Here is a 26,375-nt window from a genome sequence, read left to right as displayed (position 1 = left end):
CAGACAATTATGGAAAAGGAAATTACAAATAGAGAATTCATAATATTGGTTCTACGCTTTTTCACATCACGGCCAAAATCACGAATTTGAATGAGAGTGCCACAGTAGTAGCATTCGCGCTTTAATTAAATAGTCGTGTACCTAAATGGAAAGGGGATTTTGAATGCGTCTCCCACCTATTCCTACAGAGCTATGATCGAAAACAATATTGAATTATGGAGGGACACCAAATTAACACAGATCAGCACGGCGATATTTGAGAAGGACGTCGCTGGAAAAATGAATGTCATAAATCCTAATGCGGACAATGCTGACGCTAGCAATTGACTCAAACTTCGATATGTGTCACGCAGTTAGACGGTCGACATGATCTGGCGAATACACTTTCAATCCAATTATTTACTGAACTACATGCAAATTAGACTGAAATTAGACCAATCAGTTCTGCTTGTTGAGTTCACCGGAAATCCGTACAACTGGGCTGGTATGATGTTGTTGAACGAAGATGTGATGTTCCTCGGTCAGTTGCCCAAAAGGGCCATTCTGGTTTACATTGCGTTTTCAATGGATCCTACAAAACCAATCCATTCCACTTCCAGAATTACAGTATCACATCACTAGTCCTCAACATTAGAGGTGATAGGTTTCCACAAAGTTGGACTTCACAGCGAATGGTAATATAAGTTGCATCATGGGCTATTATACTCTGTTTACCAGTGAAACTAAAAATGGTCAAGACCGAGTCAACGACCGAAGGGTACACAATCTTCGCATCTGACCCTATTCCTGACGAGTCGACCAGTGATTATCACCTCAATTTGATCGACAGAACAGTATTGACCAATTTCTAGCTGTGATGGACACAAATAGTATTCTAGATCGTATTCTGTCGACTAATTCATACACGATAAATGTGTTTTTACGCTAGAGACCAACTACCCAAGGCGAAAGTGTCGGAGTATCCCGTAGCATTCGTATAAAACACAGATGACCGTAATTGACTCTTTCACGCATGATAGACATCCTACGTTTTATCTGAACAGATATATCGAGAATTTCAGTGTACTCAATCTACCTCTTAATATTTTCCCCACAGTTTTACTAGGTAATTTATACTTCAAAATTTCAAACAAGAACAAACATATAACTTATATACACACTGTTCATATAACTATCAAATTTATATTATTTCTCTATTTTTTTCTTTTACGACAGGTAGGAAATTATGATTTTGATTCTGGAGAAGTGTGACGCAATAAAAAAGTGTACAGACTTATTTACTCATTGGAAGAAAGAAATATACAAAAAACAATTAACAAAATATTTGTATGCAAACATTATTTTTATATTTACCACTTTTCTATTTTCTATGTTATATTTAATCGATCATTTTTTACTTACTCATATTGTATATTTCGTCGTGTTAAAAAACACTCAATCACGCTATACATGTATACTTCATGTTACTTCTTTTATGTAATAACCTCCGACAGTGTGCAATTTTTTGTTTTTAAAAAATCGTATTTTTTAACTCAGTGTGAATGTATTCACAATGTGCGACTTCAACCGTTAATTTATAAAATTAATGTCGGGTGTGAAGTCGTAATTAATTCGCGACATCGTCGTTACTCGCTCGATTTAAAATTATTTATTTTATGACAATTTATTCACGCAAACCTATTGTGACGTCATCATTATTAATTTTTTTCATTTGTGCTGTTATGTTGATGTATGCTAATTTATTCACAAAAAAATATTGTATCGTTAGTTTTCAAACTCCCCTTTATGTTCATTATGATAATTTATGCAAGTTTTTCACAGGAACCTATTGTGACGCCATCATTATTCAAACTTCCCTTTATAATCATTATGATATTTTATGCTAATTTATTCACAAGAACCTATTGTGACTATAAACTACTATTTTATATATATATATATATATATATATATATATATATATATATATATATATATATATATATATATATATATATATATATATTAGCTTATTAGTTTGGTAAAACCTCTAGAATTTCACGATTTCACCTCTATTTTGTATGCAAGCATTTTGTATGAAATCAGTCATTAATTAATTAATTAATTAACTAAACTTAACTTAATTCTGGATTTTCTCTTCATGTACTGTATGGTGATAATTACTATACCATACCATCAAAATGTTGTATTTTACTTTAATAGTGACTGAGGTGTGTTCGTACGTCGTGTTATATAGTGTACATACGTAACTAGTTACTTTGTTTAGAGATAACGCACTAGAGCCATATAATTGGTTTTAATAGTGTTAAAAGCAACGTTGAAGGCTCAGTATTAAGGGTTAATGAGTGTTGAGCGTTAATAAAGTTCTCTGTGTGTATTTTTCATGCAGACTGATTTGGTAGACCACAACTAAGCCATGGCAGATTACTATGAATTAATTTACAAATGCAAATGCAATGTGCTGAATATAATATTTCTATTTTCAGGTAGATAACTGATTGTGGTGAGACAAATTTCCTGTAAGAACTGCCAGGACATGTGTTTTACGTTTGGACAGAAAAACATTTGCTGAAAAAATAAAATTGTTTGATGAATCTACTTGGAGGAAAGTTAAATATAGCAAGGAGATGATTGGAAACTGTGAAACTACAGATGCAGCTAAGGCCATATACGATGCAGCACTCGTGTTGAATGATGATTTTGAAAGAGGTGAAATATCACCACAGTTGCAACATTGTATATGCTCTTGAACAGCTAATTCTAGTAGCGTCCCAATGTTGATGATACGCTATAATCTGAATCTTTTGAATGCAGAACATATTCATTCTGGTATCATAGAAATATTAGAAGATAGGGCATTCTCAGTGAGAAGAACAAACAAATCTTTCTCCCGTACAGCAGTTGATACGACACTTGAACAGACGGTGAATGCTGATGCTGCATCACGGCATACAGACATGGGGTTTGAATATTCCTGAAGATATCACCAACGATTTGAAGAAACACAGAATATTGAGAGATCAAGAAGATCTTGAGAAAATAGTTAGTGGGATCCAGTCTACTATGAATCCCTTCTCTCCGGAACCAGAATCTACTGCCTCACCTCTGGTCAGAAGATACCTTCCTTGCGAATTTTGCAAAGTCAGCAGAGTCACTGTTCCAGCTCTATAGTTCTTCCACAAAGAAGCTGGCACCGGAATGGTGTTTCACCTTGACTTCATAGCTCAAGTGCAAAATGCAGTAAATATATCAATTATAAGTAATGATACAGATGTATTGATCATACTGCTAAACTACATTGCCAATATTGACACTGACATCAATGTGTTGTTAGATGCAGGACTCAATACTAACAACAACAGAAGATTCATCAGTGTCGTCAACAATCTTGTGGATAATCTTACAAAGAAAATTACATGTGCCTTTCCTGTATTACATGCACTGGCAAGGTGTGATATACCATCCTTTCTCGGCAAAGGTGAGGGGAAACCCTTTGAATTGATGAAGAAACATGTATATTATATAACATGTGTGGCTGCACTAGATTCCATCATAGGTGTTAACCCAACTTCAATGCCACCATGTTCCCAATTTCTGCTGAAGCAGTTGGGGAGGAGAAACTATATTACAGTAATGTGGAAAAAGACTGTATTCAAGAAATCCTGTGATCATTCACCTGATAGGCATGGTTGGCCCTGGCTGATGGTGTGTATCCAATCCAATGATATGATGGAGATCAGCTGCAAACTGATATCTACAGAGCTCTCAATATGTCAAATGAAACATCAATCATAGATGCACAGGAAGATGAAGATATCACTTATGGTGAAAACCTTTATCGAGCTGTTGACATGGACATGGAGGAAGATGTTGTTTAACAAGAATTGTCTAACATTCTTGCTATAAATGGTACAACTTGACAAACAGTGAATTGTATTCAGTTTTGTGATAACAAATTTTTCATACTGATCTACAGAAAGTATGGTATGGACTAAATACCATGTTGATATAATTCATAGATATGCAGAATATAATTTATAGATATGCAGAATATAATTCATATATATGCAGAATATAATTCATAGATATGCAGAATATAATTCATAGATATGCAGAATATAATTCATAGATATGCAGAATATAATTCATAGATATGCAGAATATAATTTATAGATATGCAGAATATAATTTATAGATATGCAGAATATAATTCATAGATATGCAGAATATAATTCATAGATATGCAGAATATAATTCATAGATATGCAGAATATAATTTATAGATATGCAGAATATAATTCATAGATATGCAGAATATAATTTATAGATATGCAGAATATAATTCATAGATATGCAGAATATAATTTATAGATATGCAGAATATAATTCATAGATATGCAGAATATAATTTATAGATATGCAGAATATAATTCATAGATATGCAGAATATAATTTATAGATATGCAGAATATAATTCATAGATATGCAGAATATAATTTATAGATATGCAGAATATAATTTATAGATATGCGGTATAATGACAGAAATTATTATGTATGATATGATAATGAATCTGGATGGAAATTAAATTATTTAGTTTTCCATACATAATGTGTCTAATTGTTTCATGGCGGTCATTGAAGAACAAATCATATCAACTACTAGTGTATATTTGCATAGGACAAACACTTAATTGTGTCACTACGCCCATTTAACCAGAATGTACAATGTTTGTAAAGAATGTTTTGATTGCATATATGATATGCAAATGTCTGTCAATATGGCAGCCATTTTGGATTGTAAACATCTGCACGAGAAACATCAAACATTGAAAATACATGTATCTTCATAATGCAGGTTCGTGGGCACTTGGGAGTGAATTTTTTTTTTGGCTTTTTATTATCCAAGCAGTCTTGGCTATAGACTGTAAAACTTTTGTAGAATTAAGAATAGTGGAACATACTCAAAAAACGATTTTAAAATATAGGTGCAAACATTCTCTCTTTTGAATGCTTAGCAAGATTTAGCAAGGCTGTACATAAATAATAAAAAAGAAACATGGTGAAAAAAAAGAAATGACTGGATGTCCATATTATGCACTATATTTAACTTTTTACAAAACGAAAATACATTTAAATTTGAAACTGTTACAGCCATTTTAATTATGAGCATTAGCAAACTTCTTACTGAGTGAATTGTTGCAAATTAGCAATTATCTCAGCTTCTTTTTAGTGCACATCCCAGAACTTAAAAAAAAATAGCTCCTAGACGCTTTGACCTTTTGTTTTGAAATTTGTACAAATGATTGACAATGTGTTCATCTTCAAAACGCCGTCGGGGCTTTGTTTTTGGTTGAACAGTGTTACAACAATCGTACAGACAAATGGCCTGGGTGTTAATTTATACATAAACTTGAAGTAGTGACATTTTATCTGCTGCCCTGCAAAATTGACAACTGGTAGACAGTTTTCAAGACGGCACTTTCTTCATAGTAAACAGATGTACCCATAAACCAATTTTGACAGGAAACAGAAGTATGGTTTAAAAGCTAATTTGTTTTAAATCACTTTTGTTTTAAATCACTCATCAGGGGGCTATTAGCTCCTAGCCTCTCTCATAATTTTGGTCAGATATATCGAAATACTTATTTTGCACCATTCTAAACGATTGCCTTGTTATAAATGTGTGTAATCATGTTATAAAGTGTAAAATATGTTCTATAAGTTTTAGAATATCATTCAATCATTGTGCCTCATTAAAAATGAGAATATAGTATCGTCCTTCTTCAGTAGATTTGTCGGCGTGTCATATTCAGCAACACTACCATTTCTCAATACCAATACAATGTCAGAATTAAGAATTGTTGATATACTACGCTGTGAATAAAAACAGAAATACAATACATTCATAAACAAAACAATATTGTATTATTCTGGGCCTTAGATTAATGTTCTTTCATTGAAATGTTAACATTTGTTTCCAATAATATCAGATGATATAACACATTATATGTGTTTTGCTTGTGGGTTCATTGTCATTATATTGCAACATAAAAAGATTTTAAAAAATAACTAATTGTAATGTTCTGCTGCTGCTGTTTTACAAAAATACTGATAATGACACTTCCAATAATGATTCTAGTAATAAATCAAAACTTTGGCAATACTTATTTACAAAATTAGTGGAAAGACTTAATCAATGAAAACAATATAGATAGATTATGAATTTGGAATCATAAAAATGAAACAATCTTGTTTCAATTGTTGTGAATATGATATTTTTTGAAATATCAACAAAACAGCATAATTGATTTATTCAAGTTTATTGCTTCAATGAACGTAGAAGATGTGTCTATTTCAATTGCATCGTCTAGTTTCACGAAAATCACAATGAAGAAAACATATTGTCTGTGTAATATGAACATCACTGGAAACTCAGAATGTGCCATTTGATTTATTACCATAGCTTGCATAATGTACTTAAACCTACCGCTATAGTGAGAACTGTTTTCCCTGCAAACACACTGGAAATGATTTTCTGTAGACACCCATCCTGGAAAGAATACAATAAACAAAATTATTTTTTGATTTGGCGTAAAATTTCACACTGGATGTAGTTACAAAAGCCCATGCGAACAAATGATTTTGAAAAAAAATATCTTACAGTCTGAATATCACTTGATGCAGCTGCTTCATCTATGACTAGTATATTTGATTTACGTAGGAATGTTCTTGCCAGATGAAACAATTTTCTCTGCCCAGCACCGAAGTTAAGACCGCCTTCAGTAACAATAGCATCTACAGACAAAACAGTATATATGATGTGACTATATCTATATCTGTAGCCATATGTTAATAACATATTGTCTAGTTACTTGATGTAATATACACACATCTACTGTGAGATTATACATACAGTGTGTGAGTAAAACTTGCATAATCACATTGCACTGTACCTGTACAAAACAACACACCCACATAGGCAATGCTAAACAAGCTGTAAATAGTTTAAGACAAGAATGAAGCTTGATGCGACCATACTGGTGATAACATGGTTTTAAGACAAATAGTTATTTACTTTTACTCCTGAATTCTATAAACACATCTGAATTAATCCTCAAATTCAAGGTACATGCTATTAAAGTCCAAAACAACAAATTTAGACTAAAATTGTACATGGGGATTATTAAGCACACATACAATTAAAGACAGTCGACTGAGCATGCGCAATGAGCACGATATATTGAGAAACGCAATTATTTTGAAAACGATCTTCACTACAAATTACCTAACTGTCCATCGATGTTCCTCACCATATCTTCCAATTCTACAATTTCCAAGGATCGCCACAACTCCTGATTAGTATGTCTACCCTCCGGATCCAAGTTGAATCTAAAATACACAAATATATTCATATATTCGTTGGAATGACAATACAAAAATGTTTTCTTTAATTCGATTGGTCCAACGGTGTTGAATAATGACAAGTGGTGAGGTTACCTGATAGTACCGGTAAATAGGACAGGGTATTGTGGAATGATTGATATTCTGTTACGAAGTGTCCATATAGAAACTTTCGAGATATCAATACCATCAATGATAACACTACCTATGTTAAATTGAGCGAAATGAGAAAATGTCATTATATGCCTTTCAACAGCAGTGTGGTTACAAACACGCACTACTCAATGTTTGTGAAAGATGCAAAGATATTATTATCACATTTTGTGTTTTCTATTATATATGGACAATTAGTACAGTACACATTTTCACTGGCAATAACTACAGATTAGTTTCAGGTATACGCCTCTATATATAAAGACAATAACACTTCGTCGTCGATAAATATGATCATAAGATCGGGTGGTTGTTATTGGCTCTCGGAGAACACAACGACTATTTGTTAATTTGAATCTAAGTTGTTTATATATGGCTGGTACAGGTTACGTAACTGTCGCGTCGCTAATAGTTTGAAAACCCTTAGTATACTGTTGCAAACTATGTCATTGTCTCTATTCTGAATGATAGCTAACGTGTTGGACTTTGGCGTATTCGCCAGTTGCTACAGAAAGCACTGATACATCATTGCTTTGCCATTTAAAGGTGATATTCCTACTACGTCGACGTATTTATCTAGGATTTGGAGATCAAAATTTGTAATTCTGAATATGTGTCTGAATATTGCCTCAAAGTTACAGATGTGAGCCTCATTGAATGTATTAACTAACTGGTCTTGCCATACAATCTGTATTTACCTTCAATGATGTCAATAATACGAAGTAATGTCAAAATAAGTGATGATTTTCCACTGCCAGTAAGTCCACACACTGCAATCTGAAAAAGAAATAATAATTGTGTGGATACTCATTAAACTGCCTTATGTATCCGATAACATGTATGCAATAACGACATGTTGGAATTGTCCTATATATGTGGTCCTTTAAACACAATAATAATATGATATACATTGATAGACTAACCTTTTGACCGGATTTGAGATGTATATTGATATTTCGTAGAACAGGGTCTACATTATCTGCATATCGAGATGATACGTTATTCATGTAGATAGATCCCTTATTTGGCCAATCAGATGGAGGGACAATATCACCTGTGAAATTGATAAATATATATTACGAACGGAGCCAGATGGACGACCGGACGGGCGGTAATGAGTGGATGTACGGGCGGCAATGCAGGCAGACATGTATGTAAGCAGACAGGCAGGCATTGACGGACAGACCTACCAATGAATAAATATTAATAATACCTGGATATATTTCTTTCTCATTCTTGGTGTAACTCATAACTCGGTCTACTGAATTCATATAACTTTTACTATCAATTGCTTGAAACATCACAAAACTAAGAAGACCACACACCTAACAAATGAAGCGGATAAAGGACTGTTCACTTTTTGTTGTGATTACATTTTCGAATAAAAGTGCTGTATTTGGCGAATTGGATGGACCACGATAACTGGCGACTTACTGATAATGATGTCGATACACTCACACCAACAAGGCTTGGTTCAAGGCTGCCATAAACTGATGCTACTAAAGTTCCAAAACCAGAAAAAAGTACCACTAAAATGGCTATCAAATTCTGAATCATTAAATAAATAAATAAATAAATAAATAAATAAATAAATAAATAAATAAATAAATAAATAAATAAATAAATAAACAGGCAAATAATAATTATTACCACACCACACATTAACCATTGAAATGAAACAAACATATACAACTGGCAAAGGCTATTTTGGTCTACATGGTGTTCCATACGTTTTCGAAATCTATTTTGAGCTCTGCAATAAAACAAAAATAAGTTTTTTACTAACTTTTAATGTTTCTGACGTTATATGCCAACATATACAATTATGAGATAAAAACTCACCTGTAAGCTCTAATTGTTGTTAAACCTCCAATTGTTTCAGTCAGTTGAAGATACACTGAAGACTTTGTTATAGTATCTAGATGTCGTAATTGTCTGTAAGCAAATATCAAAAAAATTGCTCTTACTTAGCATTCCCTTAATCAGTATTTGTCAACGGGATAAACATACCACTCACGGACAAAGTACGCTCCTTTTCGTGCGTTTTCACTCATTGTAAATTATATAAATTGTAGAGTGAAAGTACGTTATACAAGGGACACAGTCCATTAATACAATTCACATGTGAATTATTTCTTTCTTACCTTGGTATAGTTAGCCCAAAATGGCGCATTGCATACAGCAGGAGGAGACCAACAGGGACAACGATTAAGAAATATAGATTGGCAACACTATTGACAATAATCAGTGACACCAATGGCATGATTAAGCTCAGTGTAACATTAACGGTAATCCATAACTTCTGTGAATGCAGAACAATAGACAATTCCTTTACAGAGTGTTTTTTCTGAATACTGGAATAACACCAACAACGACACGATAATGTAAAGTGCACCTACCAAATCAACAGCTACTGTATCATGTGCAAAGCGATTAAGTATCCTACCAACAGGTGTTGTTTCATAAAATCTCATAGGTGCATATATGGTACGATGTAACATCTTCCGGAACAATCTTTTTGCCACTGATATTGAGCCTATAACTTGACATCCATTCATCATCATGGTGAATATCACAAAGACACCAACAATTGAACCATATATCATTAGGTATAACATCCTTATGTCTTCGTCTTTCGTCTATTGAGAAAATTGTTTAGTGTCTTTTTATCTGTCATTATGAAACGTGTGTATCGAATTATAAAACACGGCGTATGGGCAAAAATACACAAGGAACAAAGACTTGAATAGTTACCATGTCTGGATGTCAATTGTCTTGCACGAGGATGACCCAAAAATTCACGATTGTGACTCAGATAGATATATGGCGGGTGCCAAATGTGGAGCAGGATGTGCTCACCTTTTTCGAAACACTTGATATCACCTCTTGGTTTGTGCCTTGAGGTCCATGTATCTCTCTCACTGATTTGACAGTGTGTTGTTTGTTTTGTTTGTGTGTCCCCTATGTGTTCTCGGATTTGTAAATATTGCCTTTTGACATTGATTGTTTGGATTATAGTTGGGTATTGTTGCTTGGATTTGTTCCGAATATGTGTTATTGTAACAACATTTACCCGCCTCGCTTTGTGTTTATTTATTTTTATTCATAGTAGATTTACCACAATGTTGTGAGCACCATTCTGCTCATATTGAGCCCATTCGGATAGCCACAGATTACTTGACACGTTGGCTGCAATTTGCAGCAAAAATATAAGCATCAGTACCATGACCAATGGTATCTTCATAGCTTTGGCATAGGAAACGATAGAGTGATTGGACACGTGTACCAAATGATGTTCTTCTTCTGGAATTAAGGTGGCTACGGAATTACAAATCCAAAGTCATATTAGTCAAAGTGACTGCTACATTTTTTACCATCACAACTATGTCAATTGCTGTAACAATTATAAATAATGCACCTTCAAATTGTGTAATCATTTCTATGTGTGCTTCCATCAGGTCATTCTCTGTAGTTGAGAGTGAGGAATGAGTGTAACCTTTGTCGGCCGCTCGTTCACTAGAACTCTCATTTTCGGATTTTGATATCGCAGTTATCGAAGCCTGCCACTGTTTGTAAAGTTCGGTGTCGTTTCGCCGAATTTTTGACAAATTGCCTTGGTGTGTAATTCGTCGGTCCTCCATAATCACGACCTATTTAGAACAAAATCGAAAACATTCTAAATATATTGTTTCGAGAAAATCAAAATAACAAATGTGTTGTTTTAATGCGATCTACATAAATTAAACAATATGTATACGATGTATGTTCTAATTTATACGACTCTTTGGTCTACATATGCATCTCCATAAAGCTTTTATTCTACGTAGGAGAGAGACGAGCGTATGCCTCCAATGTATATTACGATTAGTTAGTTTTTAGTAGTACAACCATCGGCACGTTACGCAGTTGAATATATATTTTGTTAGATCATGCACAAAGCACATACAAGACAATATAACTACACATTGTGTTATCCATCATTACCTTCTTTGCATATTCCAGATGTTGTACGTCATGGGTCGCATAAATAATAGTACGATCTTCGTCAAGTGAAAAATCTATGATTGCCTTGACCATTACATTGGTATCAGCCTGGGGTTGCAAAGCCGAAAACGGCTCATTCTGAGAGAATTATGATCAAACATACTATTAAATATAGTTATTCAATCAGGTATGGTAAGAGAAATAGACAAGCGTAATGTAATCGTACGCGATTCGTACGTGAATCGAACGCGAATCGAACCGTACGCTGTCTTCACACTCGTAAAAAATCGTATTTCTGTATGCATGTATGTTTGTTCGTTTCTGTGCCTAACTCGCCGAGTATTCCCATGTATGTTATGTGAATATTTTAATTTATATGCACATAAGACACTAATTATATATTGGACAACATTTGTATACCAACCATGACAATTATGTCTGTTTTACTATAAACAGCTCTCGCTAAACTTATTCGTTGTTTTTGTCCTTGGCTTAAATGCGTTTCTTTTTCGCCTATTTCTGTCAAATCACCTTCGGTCATTATGTCTAGATCTTGGTTCAATGCACATAGACCCAAAACAGCATAGTATCTGAAACAAACGGCATTATGACATATACATTTTAATATACAATAGAATAACAAGAAATCTATGCGAATGGTAATTTAGGTGTCATTTATGCTTCAAAATTGTGCTGTTATCGATTGTTATCGATTAATGCAACTGTACGTATTGGTTGTTCCGCACCAAACACTAAAGTACAGATCATAACAATGTAAAATATAATTAATTTGCCGCATTTTGAATAGTCATTCTCGGTTTGACTTACCTTGCGGGGTCAAAAGCTTCACCAAATATGATGTTTTCACGAACTGTAGCATTTTGAATCCAAGCCTTCCGAGCAACATATGACATGCGACGTGTTTTTCTACAATGAGTGAAACAAACAATGATAGGCTTCATTCAATAAACAAATACACAAGTAAACTGTAGGATAAACACGCTATTTATTTTCTCAACTTACCCATTGAACACAACCAATCCGGTAAGTGTTGACAGCTCTCCCAAAACTGCAAATATCAAGGTTTCTTTGCCGGAACCGTCTTTACCAATAATTACAGTTAGGTCTCCTAGTAAATAAAATAACTCTTTCCATAACATTATTCTATTTCAAATTGAGTTTCGTTTATCATACTCAATAGTCTCTTTAGATTACAGATTACTGAAATTTAAAATGTGTATCTTACCTCTAGGAAACTCGAGATTTACATTTTTCAATACAGGTAACTGCGACTTGTTCCAAGTAAAATCGGCATTCACAATCTACATAAATTGATATTGATCATGAATTACATAAAAGATAAACGTACATTTTCGGGACATGTTGATCTAAATTTTCGGAAGATCCTTTAATTTGTCATGATAAAATGGAATGAATCTCATACAGTAATCGGATATATGTAGTAGTACATTATATGTAAGTTTATGTACATGAAAGTGTAATCTCCATAACAACAATATCACGTGAATACTGATCCCGCAAATATTATCAAACTCCGAAATAACGCGAATGTGGCATGTCTTAATGTCAAGACTAATTTTTTTGTCAGATTTTGTGTGTGCACTCACTTGAATTGCAACATTGGAATTCACATCTTCCGCTGAACTGCTGAACAAACTCGTTTTCATTGAGTCTGTCGTCTTGTAATTAAACGGTTTATTTTTATTTTTGAATGGACTCCGTTCACCCATATTCATGCCACCGGGTAATTCAATATTCTGTCAAATATATGTACACACCATTACACATTAAAGTTAAAAAACAGAAAAATTCAAACTAAATAAGACAGATTAAAGAATACCTTACCTCATAAGTGTCATCAATATCGCTGCTTTTCTCCACACTGCTGTCTGAAAATGACTGGTCATAACATTCGAGTTCATTCAATGATAAAAATAACGCCAGTCGCTTATTACTCGCCAATCCCTCCACGAATGTCCCAGCAGTGTACGTTATTACCAATAACGAGTAGACAATCAGATTTGACAAGGCAAGTGTTGAAAAAACTACATCGGGAGTTAGAGGTGTCAGGTAGAGTTTGGAATACACGGCAAATATCTGTTAGTTGTACAACAAGTATTCATTAGTTAAACTATAGTAATTTAAAGTATTTAAGGAGAATCATTCTGGCATTTGTATATGTTCAGGTACCACACCAGTATAGACCAATGACACGATTATTACATTGAACATCAACCATTAATATCATAAACCGACGGTTGTTTTGATCCAAGCAACAGCTGACTGTTTAAAATAGATTACAAACTACTATGGCGACGACAGAGATGTGATAGCGTTTAGCATGAAATATCACAACATACATACATACATACATACATACATACATACATACATACATTTCTAATTTTTATTCGCAGGTATAAAAAAGATATTTACATTTCTGTTATTACATAACTAAAAAAGATAAAAATATAGGTTTACATGAAAACCAAGATATCAAATTCGAATAAATACGACGAGTAAGTATTGTTCAGGTAGGTAGTAAAGATACTATTTAAGTATTAATCGTTATAAATAATACAGCTCTCATTGTTATTAACAAATACGATGATGATAATGTTCATAAGGGTGTTATTTCAAATAATCCGCGTAGACGAGTATATCTTCTGCAATGGATGCCAGCGCATTGTTGTTACACCACCGATACTTGAACTGGTCAACGGTATGGTTGAGATAGTGGTAGTTGTACTCGGTGTTAATTCTCCATTTTAGTCTCGCCTTAAAGGCTTGAGTGACGTCCGTTTTCGGTAGTCCTTTCATTTTCTTTACCCGTGTCACGTGGATAGCTGCTTTCAATGAGACGAGTATGTAGCATAGTAATCTATGGTTCTGTGTTATGCTCTTGCCTCTAGTGGCGCCTAGTAGATACTGTGATAGTGGTATTCTTTCTCCGTCAAATAGATTTTGTATGATGCTGTTGAACAATTTGAAGAGTGGTTCAAGTCTTGTACACTCTACAAAAATATGGACGAGATCGTCTTTATCCTGGCAAAATGGACAGTTATCTGTTTGTTGTAAACCAGACTTAACCAGAAAACCTCCAGTAGGGTATGCCCCATGAAGAAGTCGCCACTGTAAATCTCCATCTTTTTTCGTTAGCGGTGCAATGTAGCAATCTTGAAATATTGGTTTGTCGGGATCAAGAGATAACAGATCACACCAAAGTGTGCCTGGGTGGGTGGGATCTTTTATCAGTTTTCGGGTATAGATTAGAAATTTATAAATTGTGCCCTTTTCTAATTTATACAGTGGACAGTTTATTAATATGTCATTATCGTCATCTCTATAGATTAATTCAAGAGAATATGTGGTAGTCGTGACATTCGTATTTGGCGCATTGTTAGTTTTTTGTAATATTTCTTTAAATTGAGCTGGGATTGCTTTGTGTATTACATTCAATGCGATATTAAGAACACGTTTGGAGTACATATTAATATGAGGATGGAGCAGTTCAGCTGAGCGCCATTCATTACCATCGATGAGATCACCAATTTTTGTGAAGCCGGCCTCGATAAAGTGTGTGAGATTCAATGGCGTTTTATGTAGATGGTGTAGGATTAGTTTATTGTGAAACAACGGTTCTTGACATAGATTATGCATATTAGATGGCGTATCTTTACGAATATATGTGACTGACCGCCAGGTTTTTAGTAAGTTACGATAGAAATCAGGCATATTATACGAATGTTGTGGGAATTCAGTAATAAACAATTGTTTGTCATATTTCAGGTGTTGGAACTTTCTAAGAAAGAAGTCAGTAAACATGAAACAAGGGTGACCTGGACTGAAGTAAAGATATCGCTGTATAAATTGCAGACGGTATGAAGTAATGCGCGTTGGTAGATGCGTCAGTCCTTGTCCACCCTCATTTATTGGTAAGTAGACAACTTCTGCATTTACCCAGTGTTTACCTTGCCAAAAAAAGTCAAGGAGCTTTCGTTGGACAGACTCAACAATATGTGTGGGCGGGCACAGACATATCAACCCATGAAGCAATTTGGATACTACAAGGTTATTAATTACAATAGCACGCCCTCTATAGGACATGACAGGTGCATATTTGCTCCACTGACCTAGCTTTACCTCAACTTTTTCTAAGATACCGGACCAGTTTTTATCCACGAACGTGGGATTATTTCCGATATAGATACCAAGGATTTTCAACCCGTTATTGTTCCAACCTATATTAAGTGGTTTGTCAGTTCTAGTTTTCCACGCACCAACCCATAAGCCCTGCGATTTACCATAGTTGATGCGCGAGTTGCTAGCTTTCTCGTAAATTGAAAGCCACTCCTGCAGTTTGGCAAAATCGGAGTTTTCGGTGATGAAAAAACTGATATCATCAGCATATGCAGTTTGGTTTACTTTTTGTTCAGGCATGTTATCAATTATGATACCGCGAATGCCGCTTTGGGTACGAATTTTGTGCAGGAGCGGCTCGATAGCAATACTGTACAATTGTCCTGACAGTGAACATCCCTGTCGGATACCACGCATAAACTGCACGGGACTGGTCAAAGAGTCATTTATGCGAACAAGACTTTGTGTGTCGGTGTATAAAAGTCGTATATACTTAATCAGCTCTGGGCCAAACCCAAATGCTTTTAAGGTTTCTAAAAGGTATCCGTGGTGCACCCGATCAAAAGCTTTTTCTTGATCGAGGGATACAATACCCAATGTTATATTTAGTTCATTACCATATGTAACGACGTCTCTGACGAGGTGTATATTGTCGTATATCTGTCGACCAGGAATGGAATAACTTTGGTCAGAATGAATAATATCACCTAAGACGGTTTTTAAACGGAGGGATAGTGCCTTTGTTAAGATCTTATAATCAGCGCACATCAAGCTCACTGGTCGCCAATTTTTTAAAAGATTGGTGTTCCCTTTCTTTGGTAGAAGCGTTATGACCGCTCGCCTACAAGAAATAGGGAGCTGATTAACCTCGATCGAAGCTTCAAATACCTGGTGAAGATCAGTGCCCAAAATGGGCCAAAAGTGTTTGTAATATTCAACGGGCAGACCATCTATTCCCGGAGTTTTGTTGCTAGAGATTAATTTCATTGCATTTGTCAGTTCCTCGTGAGTGATAGGTGCGTCACAATTTTCACGCTTGATACTGTTCAGTTGGGGTAGATCCGCCAAGATTACATTTTGGCACTCTGGTGAGACATTGTCTGGAGAAAAAAGATCGCTGTAGAAGTCCCATGCTAGTTTTCGCATTCCACTTTGTAGTTCAGTAACTTCGCCGTTCGGTTGTTTTAGCTGCGACATCATTTTCCTATTTCCTTTGTATTTCTCAAGATCAAAGAAAAACGATGTTGGGGCGTCGTTTTCATTTAACATTTTATAGCGTGATCTAATAGCGGCTCCTTTAGATTCTGTCATCATTAATTTTTCAAGAAGTGACTTTGTTTCGTCCAGCTTGTTGCTAAGTGCAGGATTGTTAGCTATTTCCTGTTCAATAGATTTAATTTCATCATTTAATTTGATTTTATTCTGTTTGTATGTATTTGCAAGTCTAGCAGAGTATTGTTTAGTCAGCTGTTGAATTTTAAGTTTACCAATGTCCCACCATACAGATAGAGACTCAAAGCGAGCTTTTTCTCGACGCCATTTTAACCAGTACTCATTTATTATATTACAGTATTCTTGATCCTGGAGGAGGCTGAGATTGAGATGCCATACAGGATTCCGAGTACTCGTGTGATTAAAAGATACAAGTATTTTAACAGGACAGTGATCAGACATATTACAGTGTGGTTGAATTGATGATGATTTGACTCTTGATACAATAGATTTCGAGATATAAAATGTATCAATCCGCGATTTACTCTCATGCCTTGACCACGTGAATTGTTTAGCGGTAGCATGAAGAGTACGCCATGCGTCTGCGAGCTTGAAACGACGGATAATGTGTTGCAAAGATGTTGAAGAGTGAGCATGTGGTTCAGAGCTGTCAGCTCTGTCTACATTAGCATTGAGAGTACAGTTAAAGTCCCCTCCCATTATAATGGGGTCATTATTCAATCTATTAATGAGACTTTTTACGTGTTGAAAAAATTCTACACGTTCTGGGCCATTGGTGGGTGCATAAACATTTATTAAATGAACCGGGAGACCGTTGATATCAACATGAACATGCAATAGTCGTCCTGTGATCACATTGTCAACATTTAAAATAGTGAAATTTCTGTTTGGGTTTAATAATATTGCCACCCCAACTGAGTGTGTGTTTTCGTGACTAAAAATAATCGGTCCTCTCCAGACAACTTGCCAAGTAGATTCATCGGATTGGATGGTGTGTGTTTCTTGTAGAAAATGAAAATGAACTAGGATGATTAATTTTGAGAAACTCGAAAAGTTGGTATCGTTTAAATGCGTCACGACATCCATGGACGTTCCATGTCAGCGCAGATACATCAGCCATGTACGAAACAGAGAACAAGACCAGGAAAAACCAATTCAATATCTTGTACACTTGTTACACACTCAGGCATAACATAGAATAGTTGAAACCCAACTATGAGAACCAGTTTCAAGTTTGATTTTAAAATATTAAACAATGCCTGATATAGGAAAAACACAGATAACGACGTTGTTGTCATGGTGACAATAGCTTGTACACTTGTTACACATTCAGGTGTAACATGGAATGGTTGAAACCCAACTATGAGAACCAGTTTCAAGTTTGATTTTAAAATATTAAAAGATACGTTATATAGACATAGCCCAGATAACGACGTTGTTGCCATGGTGAACATGGTTTGTACACTTGTTACACATTCAGGTGTAACATGGAATAGTTGAAACCCAACTATGAGAACCAGTTTCAAGTTTGATTTTAAAATATTAAACAGTGCCTGATATAGGAAAAACACAGATAACGACGTTGTTGTCATGGTGACAATAGCTTGTACACTTGTTACACATTCAGGTGTAACATGGAATAGTTGAAACCCAACTATGAGAACCAGTTTCAAGTTTGATTTTAAAATATTAAAAGATGCGTGAGATAGACACAGCCCAGATAACGACGTTGTTGCCATGGTGAACATGGTTTGTACACTTGTTACACACTCGGGTGTAACATAGGATAGTTGAAATTCAACTATGAGAACCAGTTTCAATTTTGATTTTAAAATATTAAAAGATGCGTGAGATAGACACAGCCCAGATAACGACGTTGTTGCCATGGTGAACATGGTTTGTACACTTGTTACACACTCGGGTGTAACATAGGAGAGTTGAAATTCAACTATGAGAACCAGTTTCAATTTTGATTTTAAAATATTAAACGATGCGTGATATAGACACAGCCCAGATAACGACGTTGCTGTCATGGTGACAATAGCTTGTACACTCGTTACACACTCAGGTGTAACATAGAATAGTTGAAAGTCAGCTGTGAAACCAAAAACTGTGTATATAGTATTAAGCAATGAGCAATGTAAAAAATTGCCACAGAGTACAAACATTGCTGCTACGGTGATAGCTGACACACCAGTTACAATCTTTGATGTAACATAAAAGAGTTGAACATCAACTCCGGAATTAATTTCCAGGCATGGTTTTACATTATTAAACCATGAACAGAGTAGACAATACCCAAAGAGCTCGGACGTTATTGCTATGGTGAACATAGCTGGCAAAATTATCATACAAATAACGGAGGATAGTTGAATATCGACTGCAAGAGCAATCTGCATGTTTGATTTTATAATATCAACGACTGAGCAGTACAAATTATACCCAAGAAGCATTGTTGCCATAGTGACCATACCTGAAAGACTAGTAGCAGAGCAGAGTTTCATTTCAACTGTGAAAACACTCCCCAAAATCGATTTGATGATTGTGACAAATAAGGATATTAAATAGCACAATGTAGGCAAGAAGACAGATGTTAAAATCTGACAAGCAATGACTATGAAGAACATATATCCAGTTATTGGAACAATAAATAATATAATAAAACTAAGACTCATATATGGATGAATATGAGAACAACAAATAGACCATTGATACGTCACAAGTGGAGAATCCATTATTATAGTTGATACAATTACTGTTTATCTCGTTTTGACCTTCTACTACAGGTAGTAGAAATACCACGCTTTTTATCGAGGATTTCATTGCTCCGTTTGTTTTCAACTGGTGTTCTTGTGATCCCAATATTTTTAGCGATTCTGCAGGATAGTCGTTGGATGCGGACCTTTTCCTTGGAAGGCAGGTCATTGTTTTTGCGGAAATCAGTTAGCGATCTTATTAGTAAGCGGAGGTCAGGACAAAACTGGCTTGCTTGTTCCATAAGATGTTTTGAGTTGTAGGACTCGTCTAGAAATTTCTGCAAAGAGTCATGTGGAAGTAGAGAAACTTCTAAATCAGCTGCACTCTCCTCCTGGAGAAATTGGGACACATCTGACACGTCAGAAGCGACAGACTCCACATCATCCATGTCGTGAAAGGGAAAGGATGATGAGGTCTGCTTCCTGTCAAAGACATCAATGGGCGTTGCAGTGACAGCAGCGTAAGAGAGAGGAGAAGCGGAGAGGGTTTGTACCTCTGCCGCACCAGTGGTAGTTGTTGAGCCGTTTGGTTCAGATTCAGTTGAGCGAGTGGTTGTGTCAATTGTTTCAGTGGAATGCGGGTCTGTTTGAATGAGTGACGGTGTGGGTGTATTGTCATTGACACACTCATTTTGAGAGGCATCATTTGCATTAGAAAGGACTGAACGCGTGGCAGATTGTTTGTTTTGAGCTGGTTCAGATGACGTTGTGTCGATCGCTTCGTTCATATTTGTGTCTTTACTTATATTAACGTTTTGTATGGTATCGATTGTGTTGTTTTCACTATCTGTAACATTATCGATTTGCATATCATTTGGGGGAGTGCTATCGTCATGGTTTGGGTTTTGATTTACGTTATTATCGTTTTGAATACCAGTTTGTGGGTTTGTATTGTTAGTGACTGCGGGTGTAGGTACAGGTGTTATAGTCTGAATACAGTTACGTTGAGTGTGGCCTTTTTTGTGGCATTTATAACAAATAATTTCGTCCGTTGACAAATAAATACGATAAGTACGCTCCTCAAAAACGATATTAAGAACACCTTCTAGTTTATCCTGATCGCACAGCATGTATACTTGTCTGCGAAAACTTTTAACATGTCTCAAATTGGGACTTTTGCAGCCTAGTGGGATTGTATTTATTTTGCTCACTACTTTACCATACCGTAAAAGTTGTTCTTGTAGTAGGTAATCGGGTATAAACGGGGGTACACCAGATAGCACGACTTTCGTTGCGGGTTTCACGAGTGGTTGTACAGTAATAAATGTGTGCTCAATTCCACACCCAGATGCACACACAGATTCGGCAGACTCAAGTGAATTAAAGAAAACAATTACGCTGCCATTAGCACGAGAAGCTGCAACAATTTTTTCCGGACCACAAAGCTGTGAGAAAGCCTCAACATATTTTTCAATTTTAACGCCATTCAGTGACATGCATTTGACTCCATGTTTTCGTGTCAACCCGGCAAAGGGGTTGACACGTGTACTCGTCATAGAGGCGGCCATCTTGGCAGGCCTCTTGACGAGTAACACAAACAGAGAAAAGTAAAACAACTGAGAACAAGGCAGATTTTTGCCAAAACAACCAAGAGAAGCACCAACCAAAAACGGGAAGGTTACAAAAAAGGTGCAGTGAAATAAAGTGTAATAACTGACCTATAAAAGGATGAAAAATCGATTTACCAGGAAAGCGACGTGAAGGCGTGTGTATGCTCATTTACATACATACATACATACATACATACATACATACTTACAACAAAGGAAACTATTACTGGTAAACTTTGGGCGATGCAGGCTGTAATAAAAAAAAATGTGTCGAAGATTAAAGAAATCGCGCTAATCACATTAACATGACAATCGAACACGACAATAACGATCTAATAAAATAATTGAATACCGATTGTTTATCTATACAACGGTTTACACAACTACACTACAATCCAATAATTTAAATTCAACACATTATGTAATTGCATATAAGCATTCATATTTACCTGATACTATGTAAAGTAAACCAATCAACCATAGTTCTTCCATTTCTTGATTACGTATAGCCTCGATATCAGAGGAAATGAATATCTCCCACCCACACATCTTTATCAATTTAATATCTAAAAACAGTTCGTTTATTTTCTTCAACCTTGTATTGGCTAGTGTCTGATAGGAATGAGCAATGCCTTCATTAAACATGTTAATATCAATAGTAATGTAATTCAATTGTCCATGTAATTCAATGTTACTAAATTATAAAGTGCATTGTGTATTAAAATACAGACCAAATTTGTACAATTTTCAAGTTTTTCTTCAACTTCTAAGAAAGCATTTTAATAATTCATCTGCAAATAATAGCTTTATGTTCTTTTGTTTTAGATTAACAGGCACAAGTAGTCGTTTTGTATGCATATATGTGTCAAAGGCAAGGATTAATGCTAATCTGTCAATCTATTATGGTATTATATATTTATCATATGCAAATGTCCACAAACCCCAAAAGCGAAACGGCGGAGTATTGAAAGTGAAACTGCTGAATAAAAATATTGCGTGTACCTCGTGTGCTAATGACGACGTGGTGTTATATATCATGTGAACGCATTACATCACGTCTATATGTGGCATTTCTGCTATTCGTTAGATTTACTCGAATGCCCTGAGATTTGTTTTAATTTCAAGCGATTTTTAGATGGAACTAAAGAATAAAACTATGTGGCGTACATTTTCGGTATCTCCTGTACTACGTCACACTGTGGTGCTATGCAAGTTATGCTCATAATAATATTTCATATATATCAAATTTGGTCGCACAAACATTGTATATACATACTGTGACCGAGAAGTATATATGCAGAGTAAATTGAGTTTTGACATACCCAAATGTTCCGATGTTTTTCCCGTTGCTTTTTCATTATAGCAAACAATAATGGAGTGCTAATTATTAGAACGCAGATGCCAATCACTCCAGCTACCCCAACCTTCCATATAACCAGTCCACTGGCAACAATCGTCTGTAATAACAATTAAAATATCGGGTGTGTGACGGTCACCTACAGTATAGGTAATACATAAATTGATTCCGGACTCGTGTTTGAACACGGTAACATTTTGTATCGCTGCTGCTCTGATTATATGGAAACAGTCGCAGTTCTTTAATATGCGAGTTGCAATTAATTTCTATGAAATAACATTTTTAAGACATTATATTACATTTACAGGATATGTAATCAATTCTTTCTTAATATTCGTGTACTTCCGAATATACCATGCTTTAGTGTGTATCATTATTTGAGGGATTTTGGTATCTTACTTACTGTGATTGGCATGCAGATAATCATAGCAAATCTCTGCAGAAACAGTTGTACAGCAATTGTGCCCACTGATACGTGGTTAATAATTGCCTCGAATGTCGTATCATTACTTGATATGGAAGAGTGTGTTAATTGGAGAGATTTCTCATAAATAACCATCTGTTGAAAAGTTGCAGGTGATAGAGAATTGAAATCTACAATCCTTCAAAATCAAATGGTTAGTAAACAAGATAAATGTACAAAAGTATACGTCTATAATGCCTGTTTTAATGACTGGTTATTCTCATATTGTTAAATATGGGAGTGATACAAAAATAATCACCTTGATTATTAAAATAGTAAAAGAAAACACTACACTACACTACACTACATTACACTACACTACACTACACTACACTACACTACACTACACTACACTACATTACATTACATTACATTACACTACGGTACGGTACACTACACTACACTACACTACACTACACTACACTACACTACACTACATACCTGAATTGCACTTCTTGCCTTGACACTAGTATTCAGGCCTAAACGCCAGCTTTCCAAAAACAATAGGAAAGCAGCGAAATAGCACAGACCAATGGTGATTACAAGAATAAATCCGTTGCCAAAGAATTCATCTACAGTTACAAGCGTTGTGTTCTATATGTAAATAACAATAGTACTCTAGTAATGTAAAAAACATATGATTTCATCAGAAAAAAACATTATTTATATCCAAACTACACCAAAAGCAATTACATTACCCTTAATGATAGTTTTTCGCTGGGAAGTTTTACTAGGGTTGTATAATCCATATTAGCTCCCAAAATACACATAACACTAAACCCAGGTAAAACTAAACTGCTTTGAACTTTACTAAACAAATGTAAATTGCAATGATGAACAGCTGACCCTGTGCATAACAAAAAAATATTACACTTAGTTTACTTACATACTCAATCTTCATTTGATAGTAATATCGCGTAGCATAGATGACCACACCAGAGACTGCAAGTGGAGGTATCAAGGATATTGCCGAACTTAGTAGAAGTAAGACAATGCTGTATGCAATATGTCGACCAAACACTAAAAAAAGTGTTTTCCAAAGGGAAACTATGCGGTTGAATGCTTGAGCTCTTTCCTGTCAATACAATAATACGAATACACAACACGTCAATGCGTTTATATGCATCGAAAACAAAACTTATAATCGAAAAAAAGTACATGGCCTAGCATTTGAAGTATATCCTAAATACACCAGTTTGGTGTCAAAAAATAGTCAAATCGCGCTTACCTGTTCAACTGTATATATTTTATTAAATTGTTGGGTTACAGTCTCGCATTCATATTCATCCGGCAAACTCCCTAAATCGTTTACTTCTAATTGCCGTTTGTTACCTAGAAGTATTAACCAATTTGCCCACCATGCTGTAAGGTATGATGGCAGGTTCGTGTATGACTCTCTCAAATACATGTCAGGTTTCCGGAGGTCTGGAACAGGCGTTTTTATTGGATGGCGGTGAAATACCTGGGAAGCAAGGCGACATAAGTTAAAATAGAAAATAGTACTTCCAGATACCGAATCACCAGGGAACTATATTAATGTACCATTCAAAGCCGGGTATATTGTTATATACTATGAGTTATTCTTATTGAAGTGATACAACACAACACATGAAAGAATGATTATTGCAATGTTTTTTTTTCAAATGAACCAATCTTGTATTTACATTTTTTTTTTCATTTTTTTTAAATGTCTCAAACCATGAGACTAATTTTATAACCCCAATAGAGCATACAATCACACCATACACGTCATAATAATCAACTTACCTTGTTTCTCAAAATGTTAATTTCTGTAGCCACACAACTGAGATGTACAACCATAATAATGACAGCGATGTTATGACGTACAATATTTGAATTGAATGCATCATACTGTGATAACCGGACTTCAACGATAAGCTCCCCAATAAATGCCATAATCCAGTAAAGCAACAACCACCATACAAGATGAGGTCGATTCCAACATTCCATATGGTGGTAATATACTAAACTTGTTATCACACCCAACAATGCCATCACTTGGGGGATATACAAGTAAGGGTTAGATTCAATATTTCGTGACGTGTCAGTCACAACGCCTTCCATTAAACTGAATAATATCACGACAAACAGCGTCATGCATATTGTCCACTTGAAGTTATGCCATGGGTATTTGAATAAAAGCTTGTGATCACTGTAACGTAATTTCGTACAGAATCGTAAAATAATAAGTATAACCAAAGCCACCAGGATGAATGAAGCATGGATCGCTATTTTTAGATGAATGGCTGATGATAAATTCTCTAGTGACGTCACACCACAACTGGTGATATTACAGTCCTCCATTTTCTAGTTGACGTGTGGTCAAGACTGTTAACGTAACCGTTGGTTGACATAAATGTGCTATATAATGATTGCAATACGTAAATCGATGTCTATGACAACACGTCCATCACTGCGTATGGAAATAAATTATGATTAGCGAAACGGAAACATATATCAGTGTCCAGACGTAGTAGTACAGAACAATTTAATAAACAATTGAGTGTAGCTCTTTCGATAATAAAGATAATGTAATCACACACACACACACTATATATATATATATATATAGTTGTTTTACAGAAATGTAATATGGCAGCCGTTGGAGGACATACCTTGCCACATACAGAGAATGTCTATTTTGGGCTCATTGTTACCATGTTAAAATACATTATTTGGACTGCTTGTATCGTTGTCATTAGATATAAGAGCAATGTGATATTATTCTATATACATTCATATGTCTATCAAATTCATAAAACAGTATCAACCAGTCTAGGGATGATTCATAGAGCGAATAATATTTGAGTATGTTAATCACGGTGATTGAACAAATTTAAATTTGTCCTTCAGGTACTAGAATTCGTAATAGATATCTCAAGTAGAAATTAACTCACCATTTCAACCAGTCCATCGCTATTCGGGCTTGTCGGGTGTGCCGTATTGTGACTAATAATATCCACCAAATATTGTGCGTCATTTTCATACGCCTACACACCTTAGTTATTAAGGATTTGAATGATAAAAATTGTTCCACCTACCCGGATTTTTATCACCATATCTAGCAATTTCATGCGAAACAACTGTCAACAGAACACTAGGGGATGATGATCTATGACGTACAAATAGAAGTATTTGTATCTTCCAAAGCTTAAAGATTTAAGGATGTTAGCATTTTTTGCAAATATTGAAAAACAGATGAATGAAGCATAAAATGGCACATTCGGTGTATGTAATACCTGTATGATTGTTCTAGTCTTTTAAATTTATGACCAGAATAGAACCCTCGATTAT

At 35.1% G+C, this 26,375-nt stretch overlaps 1 protein-coding gene across 2 annotated transcripts; it reads right to left on the bottom strand.

The window, feature by feature from the left end:
- Window positions 1-5,086: 5,086 nt before the first annotated feature.
- LOC144343174 (ATP-binding cassette sub-family C member 8-like) lies at window positions 5,087-26,040 on the bottom strand. Of its 2 annotated transcripts, XM_085503411.1 has the most exons (31): window positions 25,979-26,040; window positions 24,828-25,494; window positions 24,289-24,522; window positions 23,947-24,135; window positions 23,502-23,654; window positions 23,001-23,156; window positions 22,563-22,697; window positions 21,690-21,852; window positions 21,450-21,490; window positions 13,407-13,658; window positions 13,169-13,318; window positions 12,787-12,862; window positions 12,564-12,669; window positions 12,369-12,467; window positions 11,965-12,130; window positions 11,541-11,678; window positions 10,975-11,206; window positions 10,675-10,874; window positions 9,956-10,195; window positions 9,701-9,858; window positions 9,399-9,491; window positions 9,207-9,309; window positions 8,991-9,104; window positions 8,770-8,881; window positions 8,480-8,610; window positions 8,255-8,333; window positions 7,500-7,608; window positions 7,288-7,391; window positions 6,664-6,797; window positions 6,490-6,552; window positions 5,087-5,876 (listed from the first exon to the last, which is right to left on the bottom strand). In XM_085503411.1, exons 2-31 carry the CDS (start codon window positions 25,383-25,385, stop codon window positions 5,739-5,741), a joined length of 4,626 nt encoding a protein of 1,541 aa, XP_085359537.1. In that variant the 5' UTR covers window positions 25,386-25,494; window positions 25,979-26,040; the 3' UTR covers window positions 5,087-5,738. The 2 variants fall into 2 exon arrangements, with proteins under 2 accessions (XP_085359537.1, XP_085359538.1); XM_085503412.1 differs by lacking the exons at window positions 5,087-5,876; window positions 6,490-6,552; window positions 7,500-7,608 and having other exon boundaries at window positions 6,665-6,797.
- Between the last annotated feature and the right edge of the window lie 335 nt (window positions 26,041-26,375).

Source organism: Saccoglossus kowalevskii, chromosome 9 (assembly GCF_978046115.1).
Source record: "Saccoglossus kowalevskii chromosome 9, keSacKowa6.1, whole genome shotgun sequence".
In the NCBI taxonomy this organism is placed as follows: Eukaryota; Metazoa; Hemichordata; class Enteropneusta; family Harrimaniidae; genus Saccoglossus; species Saccoglossus kowalevskii.
This window is presented reverse-complemented; position numbering and strand designations above follow the sequence as displayed.